The sequence below is a fragment of the Myotis lucifugus genome, unplaced genomic scaffold, assembly GCF_000147115.1.
Source record: "Myotis lucifugus unplaced genomic scaffold, Myoluc2.0 scaffold_15, whole genome shotgun sequence".
Taxonomy (NCBI): domain Eukaryota; kingdom Metazoa; phylum Chordata; class Mammalia; order Chiroptera; family Vespertilionidae; genus Myotis; species Myotis lucifugus.
The window spans coordinates 14,883,307-14,898,275 of NW_005871063.1; the positions used below are offsets into that span (position 1 = coordinate 14,883,307).

Sequence of the window (14,969 nt, forward strand, 5' to 3'; positions counted from 1 at the left end):
CAGGGGCGCCTCTGCGGAGGGGTGTCCTCGCCCTCCTGGGGCTGGGCAGGGGCGCGCGGGTAGCCGGCCAGCCCCGCGTCTCCTGGACGTGCCCGATGGCAGCCCCGGGGGTCGCTCGGGAGGCGCGAGGAGAGCGAGAAACCCCGATCCTTCGCCTAACCCCGGGCGCCGGCCTGGAGGCGGCGGGAGTGCTGGAGCTGGAGGAGGAGGAGGAGGAGGAGGAAGAAGAGGAGGAGGCGGCGGCCAGGAGAGCTCGGAGTTTCGCCCAAGACGCGCGGGTGCGCTTCCTCGGCGGCCGCCTGGAGCAGATGCTGGGGCTCCCGGCGGAGAAGTGGCGCCAGCACTTGGAGAGCGAGGACCGCCGGCGGGTCCTGGCGGAGTTTCTGGAGAGCCCCAGCCCCGCCTGCCTGGTGTTCGGCGTCGCTGCCGCGGGGCGGCTCGCGGCCTCCCGGGAGGTGAGGAGCGAGCGGAGGGGACCCGGCCACGCCGTCCGCCCAGCGTAACGGGGACTCGGGCGGGGACAGGCCCGTAGTCCCTGCTTGGGTTTCTGTAGGGGGGGGAGGGGGGGCGGGCAAACTCTCAGGCCCTTTAAAAAGCGTTTTCTAAGTCCGGCCCTGGAGTCGGCAGAACGCCCCAGATGCGCCCACGCTGCCATTAGCGGCTGTAGGTGGTTTCAGGGAGGTCAGCTCCGGAGCCTGCTCCACCCGAAGAAGCGGGACCAGCGGGGCTTCTCCCCGCTGCCTGGGCGTGGGCGCAGGGTGGCTTCGGTGCCAGGTAACTTCCGTGTCATCGCTCCTGGGTCACTCTGGAGCCCCTTCCTTAAAAATGTGTCTGGCAGAACCCCGGTACCTTGACTGCCGTCACCCCACTTCATCCCGGGGAAGAATACGTGGCCCTAAAAAGGAGTGCGGGTCGTCTGCGCAAACGTGGTGTTTACCAACCATGGGAGGCATGGGGGGGCGGGCTTCCTCCTCTCCTCTTCCTTTCTCTTCCCTCCGCCCTCTCCCGCCCCTTCTTAATGTCGACTGCTCGTCCCCTTGAAGGTTAACGTGTCACCTACAAGTACAGCATTGGCTTTAGCATTTTTCAAGTGTGACAAGTTTGCAGCAAGATTTACAATCGTTAGGTCTGACGGTGCCTCAGTGGAATGCAAAATGTTACTATCTTCGTTGGATGTGGTCGTAATAATACTTGGAAAATAGGATCCCAGAGAAGAGAGAGAATAACAGGAACTTGCCTTCGGGTTTTGTGAATTTTGAAATTTTTTGCTTTGCTACTTTTATAATCGTAGCTCATTTAAAAAATGGTCAGTAGACAAGGAGATAGAACACTTAACTCTGGTAGGTATCCGGTTTTGTTTGTTTGGCCAGCGGTCCAGCTACAAGTTAGATTCTGCTTGTTAACATGGACACTACTCCTGGACTTACACTAATGATCTTGTTCCTGTTTCAGATTCCAAGAGATGCAAAACATAAACTCATTTATGTTGCCAAGAAGATTACGGAAAGCACTGGAATAAATGATTTCTTTCAAACGGTTTTATTTGGAGAGATACCGGCCTCATCTCTGGGACATGTAACTGCTTTCCTAGAGGAGGTACTAGAATATCTTTAATATTTGAATCTTTCGATGATCTGAGTGACATTTGGAATTATTCAGGTCCGCTCTGGCTATTTTTTTTTTTTAAGAGAGAGAATGTAGAAGCCAGTGATCTCTAACCAGATGGATGGAGTGTAATAGCTTTTAGACTGTTCCTGCAAGGAACGGAGACTTACTGATGCTCATGTTCCACAGGTGATTTTTGTAGGATCGTATTTTTCCTCTTTCTAAATATTGGAAGTAAATAAAAAGCAGCTTGCATTGAATAGGCCCTTGTACTTAGCTAGAGGTTTTAAACTTTACCTTCAGAGTGGAGACAAACTGACACTTTGGAAAGCATTTTGGAAATCAGTTTTTGATTCTTGTCAGTTTCTAAGTGGTTAAGAGTAATGGAAACAAAGTGTTAGAAATGGCTGCCTCAAAGTCCTCTTCTTCTTCCCTTAACATGAGAGAAATGCCCCTAAACCAATGTTACTGGCATTTTAACGTGTATCAGAACCACCTGGGGATTCCGGTAGAGGCAGGCCGCGTGGGCTGGGATTCTGCATTTCTAACCTGATGCACCGGCTTTGAGGAACAACGTATTTGTACCCAGTGACTGGTCGTGGAATCAGAGCAGGGGTTTTCAAGCTTTGCTGAACATTAGAATCACCTGGGGAACTCAACACCATCCCCCACCCGGGGCACACCTCAAACAAATTACAATCAGCGCCAGGCCCCCACCAGAATCCCCAGGTGATGCTCTTGTGCCCCAGACATTGGGAACTGCTGGGTTAGGTGTTAGTAAATCAGATCTCAGTCAGCGCAGCCCTGCCATTGGGGCTTGAGAAGGTTAATTTACTCTCCCTCCTTGCGATTCAAGAAGATTTTTTTCATTAATCTATCTGCCAATATGCTCAGTTTGCATTAAGAAAGCAGTTTCCTTACTTGACGTGACTTCGCTTATTTCATGCAGCGTTTGAGTTATTGAGAGCTTCCACCGATGTTTGATAAATGGGCAAATGAATGAACAAGCAGTCAGTTCTGCCTCTGAAATAATTTGTCTCATCGATGAATTCTAAATGGGTCTGATTTTGTCTTTTTTTGTAGATTTGATATCATAGGAACATATTTATGAAATGAAGTGGTTTTGTTGCCCATTTTGTATGACAAGAAAATCTTTAAAGGAGCACCTTGTATGTAAATTAATTTAACTGCTTTTAAACGTGTTTTTCTTTCTAGATTTTAGTGCCCATTCTTTCAAATAGGAACAACCATAAATCCTGGTCCTGTTTTATTTCACAAGACATGGAACATCATGTAGAAGTCATGAAACATAAAATGCATATTTTAAGGGGTAAAATGTTGAGAAGAACTTTTCTACCAATTCCGACTATTGCAGGAAAATTTGACTTGGATCCGAAACCTCCAGGGACCCAGTACGTAATGACATGGTATATTCAGGGTATTAAAATGAGAGCCAACATACCCATTTGATATCAGACCTCCGGCAAATTGTTAGCAAAATTGACAATTATAACTACATCATGTTTTAAAAATAATGTTATGCCGAAGCACTGTATGAATTATTTCCTTTTAAAGTATAGTTTAAAAAGCAAGCTACAAAAGGCAAGCTGTAACAGTTGCCATGATGTCAAGAATATTCTTTCAGTAAAATGGTTTAGAGGCTATAACTTTTTTTGCCTAACAGTGTGTTTTTTAAAAAATATGTTTTCATTGATTTTTAGAGAGAGAGGGAGGGAGAGTGATAGAGAGAAACGTTGATGAGAGAGAAACATCATCAATTGGTTGCTTCCTGCACACCCTCTACTGGGGATGGAGCCTGCAACCCGGGCATGTGCCCTGACTGGGAATTGAACCAGTGACCTCTTGGTTCGATGCTCAACCACTGAGCCACTCCGGCCGGGCAACAATGTTTTTTAATGTTAGAGAGATACGAATGACAACAGTGTCACAACTCACACTGAGGTCAGAAAAATAATGGATCTGATTTTGAAGTATTTCTATTTAGAAACCAGTTTATGGGCACATAAACTACCTGTTACAACCCAAGCCCTATCTTTATTTGGATGACATGATTTGACTTGTTTTATCAATCCTATCAATGTTTGTAGTTTGGAGCCAAATGAAAGGACAGTGCTCCATGCCATTGAATCAGTGGTCATTAAATGGTCACATCAAATCCAAGAAATTATAGAGAAAGATTCAGGGCAGCCCCTACTGAATGGTCTTCACTCGAATCCTCAAACGGAACTGGATTTCTGGACGATGAGGAAAGAGAATCTATCATGCATTTATGATCAAGTAAGTAGAGATCCCTAGAAAGTGCTTCTGACTTGAATTCGAAGAATGTTTGTAGCATTTGGTCTTTGGAGCAGTGATTTCCAATAATTCTAAAAATTTAACCTACTGCCTTTGAATGACTGAATAATTTGGTCTCTTTTTCCGAAGTGCTTTTTGGTGCGCACTATAAAAACAAATGGGGGTTAGCGTGAGTTTTGCCCTTTTTGAGAATATTTGGACAGCGTTGGAGATAACTGGAAGCATTTGGTGGCACAGAAAAGGAGAGATTTCCCAGGGAAACTTGGAAGATGATGAGATTTAATTAATCTAGTCAATTTAATTGATTTGGGAAGGAATGTGGTCTTAGTGGAGAGACGCTGCTTTGGGAGAGCTAACTTTGGTTCCTCTGCTGGGTGCTTTCCTGACAAGTTACTCCATTTAATGCTCTAAAACTAAGGCATTTATTCTTATGTTTCAGGTCTCTTAGAGATTTCCTGAAACAGAGCAAGAAATTTTATGTGGAAACTAGAGGCCCGGTGCATGGATTTGTGCACCGGTGGGGTCCCTCAGCCTGGCCTATGCCCTCTCGCAATCCGGGACCCTTGGGGGATGTCGGAGAGATGGTTTTGGCTCGATCCCCACAGGCCAGGCTGAGGGACCCCACTGGTGCACAAATCCGTGCACCGGGCCTCAAGTATGCATATAAGATTTTTGGTTAATCTCCCCGCCCTGCCCGCTTTCCCCCTCCCTCTGAGATTCATCAGTCTATTCCATGTTTCCATGCCTGTGGTTTCTGCTCATGTGTTGACCGTCTGTCCCCTGGTGGTCAGTGCGTGTCATAGCTGTCTGCTGGTCAGCCGGTATCTTAGGCTTTTACTAGTATATATACAGATTTTAATATTTTACCTGTGTACTAATATGTAAATTATTTTTTTAAAATTCAAGTTAAGAAAGCCAAGACAAAAATGTTATTTTAAAAATTACTTTTGACTTGAAACCAGATATGTCTTTGAGGGTTAAATGCTGTGTGTATTGTTTATGAGTGGAATATAATTTAAATATTTTATTATGGAATGCATTTATTTAGTCATTAATCTAGCTTATATTTGTTATTTTTTTTTCCAATTTAGCTTCAGGCTCCTACTGTCCTCAAAATGGTGAAGATCCTGAAAACGAAACGAAGCAGCTATTTCCCAGCTCTGAAGGACATTTTCACGGCTGTGAAAAATGGTAAGACGCTTGTTCCTTGGCCTCGCGAGCCCCTCATGACCTGGTGCTGCCTGCTGGCTCGCCAGACTTGGACCAGTAGCCTGCTCATGAAATGATGGTACTTGGCTCTTCTAATGATAATTCATCTTTAAAAAGAAAAGTTTTATTGATCTTAGGGAGAGGGGAAGGGAGGGAGAGAGAGATAGAAACATCGATAAGAGAAATATCAACATTGATTGACTGCCTCCTGAACACCCCCCACCAGGATCGAGCCCACAGCCTGGGCATGTGCCCTGACTGGGAATTGAACCAGTGACCTCTTGTTGGATGGGACAATGCTCAACCACTGAGCCACACCGGCTGGACGATAAATTCATCTGAATCTTCTTTATTTCCTCTTTTATTGATACTAAATTTTTAGGGTCTATAGTAGGTACCTACCAGAGTGGCTCCAGGTGGAAGTTGTAATGAGAATGTGTATACGTATGTGAAGGGGAAAGGCCTTTGGTAGTCAGCAGGGAATAAATCAAAGCCCAGCATAGGGATTTTCTAATCAACAGTTGGGTTACAATTACTCCAGTTATTTGCTAGTAGACTCTCTGAGTGTGTTTCGCATGTACCACCTACTGAGCTTGTAAGAACTCAAAGTCGTCATCAAAGTTTTAGTGAAGATTAAACATACAGAGAGGAGGGTTTGGTTGGTTGGTGAATTTTGAACAGGTAATGCATGCACATTGTTAAAACCCAGTAATTACAAGAAGGGATCCACTGAAAAGTCTCCTTGTCCTCTCACTATCCAGTTGTTATTTTTATCCTCACCGAGGATATGCTTATTGATTATAGAGAGAGGGAAGGGAGTGAGAGAGAGCAAGAGCGGTGTGAGAGAGAACATCAATTGGTTGCCTTCGTATGTGCCCAACCAGAGATCAAACCTGCAACCTAGGTATGTGCTCTGACCGGGAATCAAACCTGCAACCTTTTGGTGTATAGGAGCCACACCAGCCAGGGCTCGCGCCCTCCCCAGTTTCTGTATTTCTGTTTATGTTTTCTTAGGCATGTTTAAGCAAATGTAAATAGACATAATACTGAAGTTTTAAGTGATAAAAGTATAAGATAATATGGACAAATACTATTTGTTATTAACATTAGAAAATTTATTTTTTTCTTAAGTAACATGTGGAAGGTTAGGAATACTTGAAATCTACTTTGGAAATTTTTAGGGCTTTCTCCATGAATTCTATTTGAAAAGAGGCAATAGATGACAGGGATATTTGGGCTTGGGGGGAGGACGGGGTCTGTCAGATCTGGATTCCTGTCCAATATTAAGTTTGCTGAGCTTCTGGCTTTCATTGGACAAACTGGCATATTGACACTTTCCTTGCAGAATTATTGGGAGAATCAGAGCAAGTTATATTACATTATGATTAATAATATAGTAGAAAATTTCCCAGTCATTGCCTGAGTTAGGCTCATAGGACGCTGGGATGAGGCCATAGATGATTAAATTGTTAGTCCAAGTACCTAGGAGGAATTAGCATTCTAGTGATGAAGCTAGTAATCCAAATCATAAAGTGACAACTTCACAGAGATGTTTTATGCCCACAGTTTCCATGAAGTTAAGTCCATTTCCTTAGACTCTCAGGGTTCTTGCCCACTGAATCTGCCGACACAATTTACTTGTGCTGTGTGAGTAGCTACCCCAGGGCTCTCCTCAATGGTGGTCCCCGATGGACGGGGTAGACAGGCTTCCACACCTGTCCTGTGTCAATTGTGGGATCAGTGATCTGGAAGGAACTAGGACCCCATTCAAGTCCAGCCATGTTGTTCTGTATCGTCCTCTTGAACTTGTGAGGTTAGAAGTGACAGCGGCTTTCTTCCTCCAGCTCTCCTCGAAGCCCAGGACGTGGCGCTCTACCTGAGACCGCTGCGGAGGCACATTCAGCGTCTCCAGGAGACGGAGTTCCCACAGACCCGTGGTCTGATTGCCCCGTTATTTCATACCATCTGCCTGATCTGGAGTCATTCCGCGTTTTACAACACCCCTGCTCGGGTCATAGTTTTGTTGCAAGAGTTTTGTAATCTCTTCATCGATCAGGTACGTAGCATTGAAAATAGGAGAGAGAGGAATGATTGCCATGTGGTAGGTTTTGTTAGGCCAGTGAAGAATGAATTAACCCAGTCTGCAGTCAGAATACTGTTTTTCTCTTTCTTTCTATAGAAAGGACTTTTATGGTTAAGGGTCAGGTGACTTTTCATCCTCAGCAGCAAAGGAGCTCTGGACATAACTCAAATACTTTCAAAGGCCAGGTTGTTAATGAATTTTGTTTGTTTAATATCACCATTTCTTCAAAGAGATTTAAGGCTACTTCTAATAAAAGGCAGCTATACATAGTGCTGTGTAGCTTTTTCTTGGGTTTCCTCAGGAACACTGGCTGGCGGAGGACTTTTAGAAAGTAAAGTAAGTGAAGAGAATCTGGCTGGAAAAAAATTATCCTCGCCCTAACTGGTTTGGCTCAGTGGATAGAGTGTCGGCCTGCGGACTGAAAGGTCCCACGTTCGATTCCAGTCAAGGGCATGTACCTTGGTTGTGGGCACATCCCCAGTAGGAGGTGTGCAGGAGGCAGCTGATCGATGTTTCTCTCTCATCGATGTTTCTAACTATCCCTCTCCCTTCCTCTTTGTAAAAAGTAAATAAAATACATTAAAAAAATTACCCTCAAAAAATAGTAGTGGAATTGTATTAATGGAATTCTGATTAATTGTGGAGCTTTAAAAATCTCTTGTTTACAATTGCTTCTCTACTCTTAAGTCAACTTGAAAAATGTTAGGAAAAATGGACTGCTTCTGCATCCTTTCTGTGTAAACATTGATTCTTCTTGTGTCCCTGGTATCAGAGGATGTTATGTAATTTGAGAGCTGCAAGATACTTGGAGGGCCTAGAACGTGGTGGTTCTTGGTGGGAGTGTGTGTCTTAGTCTGCTTGAGCTACCAGAAAAAAATGGCATAGACCAGATGGCTTTATTTTCAGAAATTGTTTACTCACAATTCTGGAGGCCGGGAGCCAGATGAAGGTGCCCGCATGGGCATGTTCCGGTGAGAGCTCTCTTCCTGGCTTGCAGACAGCTGCCTTCTCTCCGTGTCCTCACATGGTGGAAAGAGACCGTTTGCTCTCTTCTTCTTATACAGCTACTGTCCTATCAGATTCGGGTCCCACCCATCTGACCTCATTTAATTACCTTAATTACTTCTTAAAGACCTTGTCTCCAGGTACAGTCATATTGGTGGTTAGGGAGGGCTTCAACATGTGAATTTTGGGGGACACAATTTAGTCCACAGCAGGGCATGTGTCTGAACCAAATGCCAAAGAATCAGGATCTGTGTATATGGCTTAGCCTTTGAGTTAAGAAGTATTCCCACCAAAATTGGATCTCCTTCAGCTGCAACGGACAAACTAGAGTAAAAAACAACAACAAAAAGTGTAGAAGTTTATGTGACCCTGAAACGTCTAAGAGTGCAGTGACTTCAGAAATAGCCTGTCCCAAGAGGCCGCCTGATCATTTCAGAGCTTCCTGCCAGGCTCCAGTTTGCTGGCTTGTGTTTGACTTTATTCGCAGACTCTCACCACAGGTTAAGTGCGGTGGTTTGTGGTCGCCCCAGGTGTGTGTCCTGGCAGTAGAGGAACTTCATGGGAAAGAGGCTGTCTTCCTTTTTAGTTCTGGTTCGTGTGTTTTATTTCTGTTCCCGGAACAGTCTTTGTGGCCAAGGAGGTAGGCTCTTTTGGAAAGGCCTGGATTGTTTGCCAGAGGAGTGTGGGTACCTGTGATTGACTCTAAGTCACTGCTCTAGGCTCACGCTTCCCGGTGGTTTTCACTTCTAGCTCATATAGAAAATTAAAATTTTTTCTTTGTGGACGGGGACAAATTGGAAGGTATTTAGAGCCTGGAAAGTCTGCTCGTAGTCAAGACAAACAGCTTGGAGCTTCTGCTGCCCCAGGCACCGGAAGTTTGCCTTCCTAAGTAATGAAGAGAACAATGTTGTAGGATAAACTGGTTGGGGAACTGTGTTCCCATCCAGCCCCTGGCTCTGTGTGTGTGTGTGTGTGTGTGTGTCTGTGTGTATTTTTAGATGAATTAACTTAGACCTGAAAGATAACATCATTTGCTCAATCTCTCCCAGAATGTAGGGGGAAATCCAGAGTAGAGAACAGGTGTCCTGACATGCAGTTAAGAGTTTCTGGTCTATGACACTGAGTTATTAATAGGCTTATTATTTTCTCTCCGCTTCTTCAGAGGTGGAGTGATATATGGAAAGTATGTTGGACGCAGACCAAGGTAGATTCAAATCTAATTGAACCACTGAAGGGAAGTTAAATTACTTCCCTGAACCTCGGTTTCCACATCAATAACTGCAGATAATGCCTAGCCCATGGCTATTGTAAGGATCAAATGGGATAACCTAAGTGAAATGTCCAGTGTGGCATTTAATAGAAGCTCATAGAAGTTGGCTCCAAACCTTTGACTCACAGATAATTGAAGCTATTGATAGGAGATAGCAGGTCAGCTCCTCGTATATTTTATCTCTGGCTGTATTCTATTTCTCTTTCTCTGTTATGCGAGCTCAGTTTTTGCTCTGTTGTTAAGCAAGATCTCTATTGCAGGGTCAGTGACCATAACCACCGCTTCTCTGGAACCCTGAATCCTCACCTCATTTTGAGACCCTGTCCTGTTTGTGTATAAATCCCAAAGGTGGTCATTCATTGTTGTCTGTGGCTTGTAAGAAATCCCAGTTACCTATAGATCTGTAAACCTGTTATCCCTGGTCCCTAGTCTGTGTCGATGACCAGAGTTTGCCAGACTCCCAGAGAAATAATGTAGCTTCTCTAGTTCCTTAGTTACTGTTCCTGACTTCTGTCCAAAGGTTCTGTTGACCTGATTCTTGATTCTTCAAGTGGACTTTGTAGTAAATCTGCCCCAACATGTTAGGAATCAAAAATCAGCAATGAGCCAACTTTCATATCTAGGTTCCCTGAAGAGCTAAACTCTCCTGCCTGCTCACAAGTTGTTTGCTGTCCTCCGATTTTATTTTATTTTTAAAATATTTAACAAATATTGTATAACACCTGTTATTTGCCAGGAACTCTTTTAAAACCTTTACAGAAATTCACTGTCAAAGGTGCTAGTAGATCCATTTTACATTTAAACAGTAACAACAGCAACCCCTAAAAACCCCTGCTGTCCAGAGAAGATAAATAACTTTCTCAAGATCACCCAACTGTAAGTGATGGAGTTCTTAATTCATTATGCTTTGCTCCATATTTTAAAATAAATTTTGATTTTTAATTACAACATAATATGTGGTGTACTAATAATAGTGAAATTCTCATTTCATAAAATGTGTAACAATAGAAATAGTACTGTTCTATCAGCCTAAAACTTAGCATTTTTGATTTTTCTTTTCCCCCAAACTTATATATTTAAGTATTTTATCATACATATAATTTTACTTTTACTAGCTTCTTCAAAAATGATTTAAAAATATTTTTATTGATTTCAGAGAGGAAGGGAGAGGAAAAGAAAGATAGAAACATCAATGATGAAAGAGAATCATTGATTGCTGCCTCCTGCACGCCCCCAACCACAGATCGAGCCCACAACCCGGGCATGTACCCTGACTTGGAAATTGAACCATGACCTCCTGGTTCAGAGGTTGATGCTTAACCATTGAGTCACACTGGCCTGGCTGGCTTGTGTATTTGTTTATATGAAAAAAAAACAGTCATGTAGAGTATTTGCTGGCAGGAATACCTATGCAAATTCTGATTACACAGTTGTCATATCCATGAAGCTTAGCAGTTATTGCTAGAATGTATAAATCAAGAAATGTTAATCATCTGTAGATTATTCTAACGTATGTTATTGCAACCCAAATGCCTGAATTTCTAGAATTTATACTTTCTGTTTCACAGCATTGCTGGCCCAATTCATTGTCATTGAAAACTAACTCATTGAAAAAAATTTTAAATACAAAATAAAATAAAATGATTTATTGAAACAGATGTTTTCAGTAAAAAACTGTTGAACATATTTTTGATCATTGTTTCCTTTCATGAAATCCTAGGCGACAGCCTACCTTTCACCTGAAGACCTTTTGAAAGGAGAAGTTGAAGACTCCCTGGAAAAGGTGCAGGTGGCCATTCACATCTTAAAGACTTTCAAAAGTTCTTTTTACAACTACAGAGGAGGACTGGGAAACTATTTCATGGGAAACAAGGAGGTGAAGCCATGGGATTTCCAGTCTCAGCTGGTGTTTTGTAGATTTGACAAATTTCTGGACCGTTGCATGAAAATAGAGGTATTCATTTCGTGACTTGTTATTTATTCATGTTGTAGATGGCTTCTAAAATCCTGTAGCTTTTTATATGATTTGGGAGAAGTTTATTTGGTGGGAGGTGGGAGGTTTCCGTTCTTAATGTTCTCAAGAGGAGCTCACAAGACCAGGGCTATAAAGATAGATTTAAAAGCTTTACTTTGACTTCTTTAAAAAAAATCGTTTTTGATTCTTTTATTACACTGGGAGTAAGTGAATCTTTTTCTGTACCAGTGCCCCTTTACTTACTAAGCTCCTGGAAGACAGTTGTAAATCAGGAAGCTGTAAACTAATCCCCCTTTTTAAAAATACGTTTAATGTTTGATATAGGGATTCCATACTTGAAAACCATTTGATAATCTAAAATAATCGCACTATTAGTATGACTGTATGTATACGATGCTATTAAAACATGAATAACCGTTCATAAAACTAAACAAAAAACCCATGAAAATAACTAAAAGCCAAATGAAATGAATACACACACTTGTATACACATTCACACACGTGTAGTATGGAGCCAACTGGCTAAGGTTTCATTTTAAAGTTGGAACTAGTGGCACTACCTTATTTTCTTTGTAAAGCTCTTCCTAGCAAGTTTGGGCTTTTTTGTTGTTGTAAGATTTGTTGAATTTGATTGAAAATTAAAGCTTCATGTTTTGAAAACTCTCTATCACATAATCAGCCTGAATGCCTCTTAAAGTGTGAAGGCTAAAGGCCTAACTCTGGGCAGCGTGAGTCTCCCTTTCATAATGTTCCCTGAAGCTGACTGAGAGACAGCTCATTCATTGCAAAGGGTGGGTGGCTGCAAGTACGAGTTTTGGATATTACCTGGGGGTCAGAATCATTATTAAAATGCTATAAAGTTAGAGTCATATGTTTAGCCATGGTACGCTAGGTTTGCCTATACAGTAAGTAGGAAAACAGTATGATTTAAAAAATGAGCAGTGACTTTGTTCACCTAAATCATTCCTATTTATCTTCTGTCATGTCAAGTGTCCATAACTCGCAGATTTTGAATGCTTGAAAATATTCTTTGAAACTTTAAGATGTTCTTTTTTCCTGCTCAGGGTGGTGGAAAGATCTTTACTGTTCTGTGTTTTGTTTTTTTCCCCAAAGGATATATTTGTCACCATATTGGAATTTGAAAAGCTGGAGAGACTTGAATTTGGTGGTACCAAGGGAGCCATTCTGAATGGACAAATCCATGAGATGAGTGAAGAATTTATGGAACTCTGTAAAATTTTTAAACAGAGCACTTATGACCCATCCGATTTCAATAACACGGTAATATTGTACCTTTGCATTTTTATTTTTTAGAATCCTATCATGTTGAAGTTGGAAATGATTTGGCTGAAATGACCGTAGGTCACAGTAATAATAGGTACCATCCGGTCCGGCCTGTCTGGGATGAAAGAGGTTAAAGGACTTGCCCGCAGTCTCGAACAGGGACCAGGACGTAGCCCTGTGTGTTTCCGTTTAGAACTGTTTCAAACATAGCAGGAGACCTCAGCCTGGGCTTGTTTCTTGGTGGTGCATCTCTACTTACATATTTAATGACATCTCAAAGTAAACAAACTCGTGAAACCAAGCCCCTGCTTTACTGCTCCCAAACCTCTTTCCCGCCTTCTCCCACTCATGAAGTGGCACATATAATGGGCTACTTAGTGCGTAGCCTTGGGGTCATCCATGATCCTGCTCTTTCTCTCGTGCCGAGCATCAGGCTCGGTCAGATAGAAGCTGGACATATCCCCAGATCTCATCTCTGGCCTGGATGATGACACTCGCCCCTGAACTGCTCTCTCATCCCCTGTCTTGGCATCATTAGGGTTGGTTTTCACTCAGCAGCTTGAGTGAGTGCCTTTTAGGAGCTAAGTCCAACCATAGCATTTCTCTAAAACTATTAATTTCCTATGTCACTAATAAGAGGCAGTTTTGCAGTTCAGAATATAGAAAAACTTCATAATGATTCTTGAGTAATACCAGCATATCACTTATTCTTTAATAAATAATTCTTTAATAAATATTTATTGCAAAACAGCCATGTGCTGGGAGCCTCTTTAAATATTGGTGCTATAATTGAGAAAACAAACAAACAAACCTGGCCATTGTACTCAGAGAGTTTAGAATGCAGGGAGGAGGACACAGGCAATTACGCGGAGTGCTGCGAGAGAGCCTCTTCCCAGAGCAGGTGAAAGGAAGCAGAAAGTACACAATGGTAAATAGAACTGAAAAGTAAATAGAAATGAAAGGGGCGAAGAGTGGGCGGGAAGAAAGGGGTTAGCAGAACATCGTGTTACTCAGAGTGGGAGCGTGGCTAGATCCTGGAGTGCGAAAGGTGAGAGGCGCTGGGAGAACAGGGTATAAATGAGAAGGGAAGGGCCTTGTGGATGACAAGACTTGGGGACGTTATCTGAAGAAATCCAGGGTCCCGAATTACGATGATGAATTGGAGGATTATGACGGGAAGAGTGACATGATCAGGCTTCCATTTTAGAAAGCTTGTGTAGACTGCAGTTTGGAGAGCGATTCGGTGAGACAAGACCAGAGGCAAAGAACGTGGTTAGAAAGTGGTTAACAGAAACCGGATGAGCGGTCATTGTGATCCGGGCCAGGGTGATGCCCACAGACAGGGAGAAGAGTGGGCATATTCCAGAGGTGGCTCAGAGAAAAGCCTCGTAGCACTTGACCAAGAGAGAAAGAAGTCAGAGAGATTGCCTACAGTCCTGTTAGGCGGATGCCAAAGAAGAGCTGCTTTGGAGAGAGGTGCGTGAGTTTAGATGCATGCGACAGAAGTCTGAATGATCTGGGGGACCCCCCAGGGGAGGGGTGCGATGGGCCATCTGACTTTGGGCTGAGAGAGTGAGGGGGAGAAAGCCTGGGAGGGAGGGAGAGAGATCCAGGGTGAGATTAGCCTTTTTCCCTTCCTGAGATATTACTTACAAAGTGTTCAAACCATGTTTGAGGATCTTGAGCTGCATGTTCCTCGTTGCCATACCGAGAAGAGGGATTCGCTAGGCTTGTCACAACTTGCTGGGAAGTTGTGTTTACCTGTAGAAGTCAGTGACCCTTGAATGCAGAGACTGTTGGGCTGTAACTGAGGAGAGCTGGAGACTCTCGGTGCTACATACAACAGTGCGGTCTGTGACAGTGCCCTGGACGCTGCCGTTACACCCGTGTTCAGCGCGTGTTCCATTCCCAGAAGGTGCTTTCCTTCATGGAAACATCGTGGTCAGGGTGTGGGCTCCGGAACGAGGTTGCCAGGCTTTAAATTCCGGTCCCGCCATCTACCAGTGGTGTGACTGTGGACGAATTATGTAACTCCTCTGAGTTTGTTTTGTTGCCTATAAAATGGGAAAAAAATAGTGCCCACATCATATGTTGTGAGACCTGAGTTAATAGTGTAAAGCATTTAGAACAGAAAACCGAGTCCTTGTTAGCCTCATCATCATTATTTCTGTTACTGTGAATAGATGGAGGGTCAGTTTCCGGAGGCAGCAAAGACTTCACCG

At 43.2% G+C, this 14,969-nt stretch overlaps 1 protein-coding gene across 1 annotated transcript in view; it reads left to right on the forward strand.

Annotated features, from left to right (window-relative positions):
• Window positions 1-308: 308 nt before the first annotated feature.
• DNAH11 (dynein axonemal heavy chain 11) overlaps window positions 309-14,969 on the forward strand; it is a gene marked incomplete at its 3' end in the record, with an annotated part of 169,262 nt that continues 154,601 nt past the window's right edge. The window contains exons 1-6 of the mRNA XM_023750793.1: window positions 309-455; window positions 1,453-1,596; window positions 5,013-5,112; window positions 6,975-7,186; window positions 11,209-11,442; window positions 12,577-12,744. Coding sequence (XP_023606561.1) covers window positions 309-455; window positions 1,453-1,596; window positions 5,013-5,112; window positions 6,975-7,186; window positions 11,209-11,442; window positions 12,577-12,744 — 1,005 coding nt within the window. The remainder of the gene's footprint in view (window positions 456-1,452; window positions 1,597-5,012; window positions 5,113-6,974; window positions 7,187-11,208; window positions 11,443-12,576; window positions 12,745-14,969) is intronic.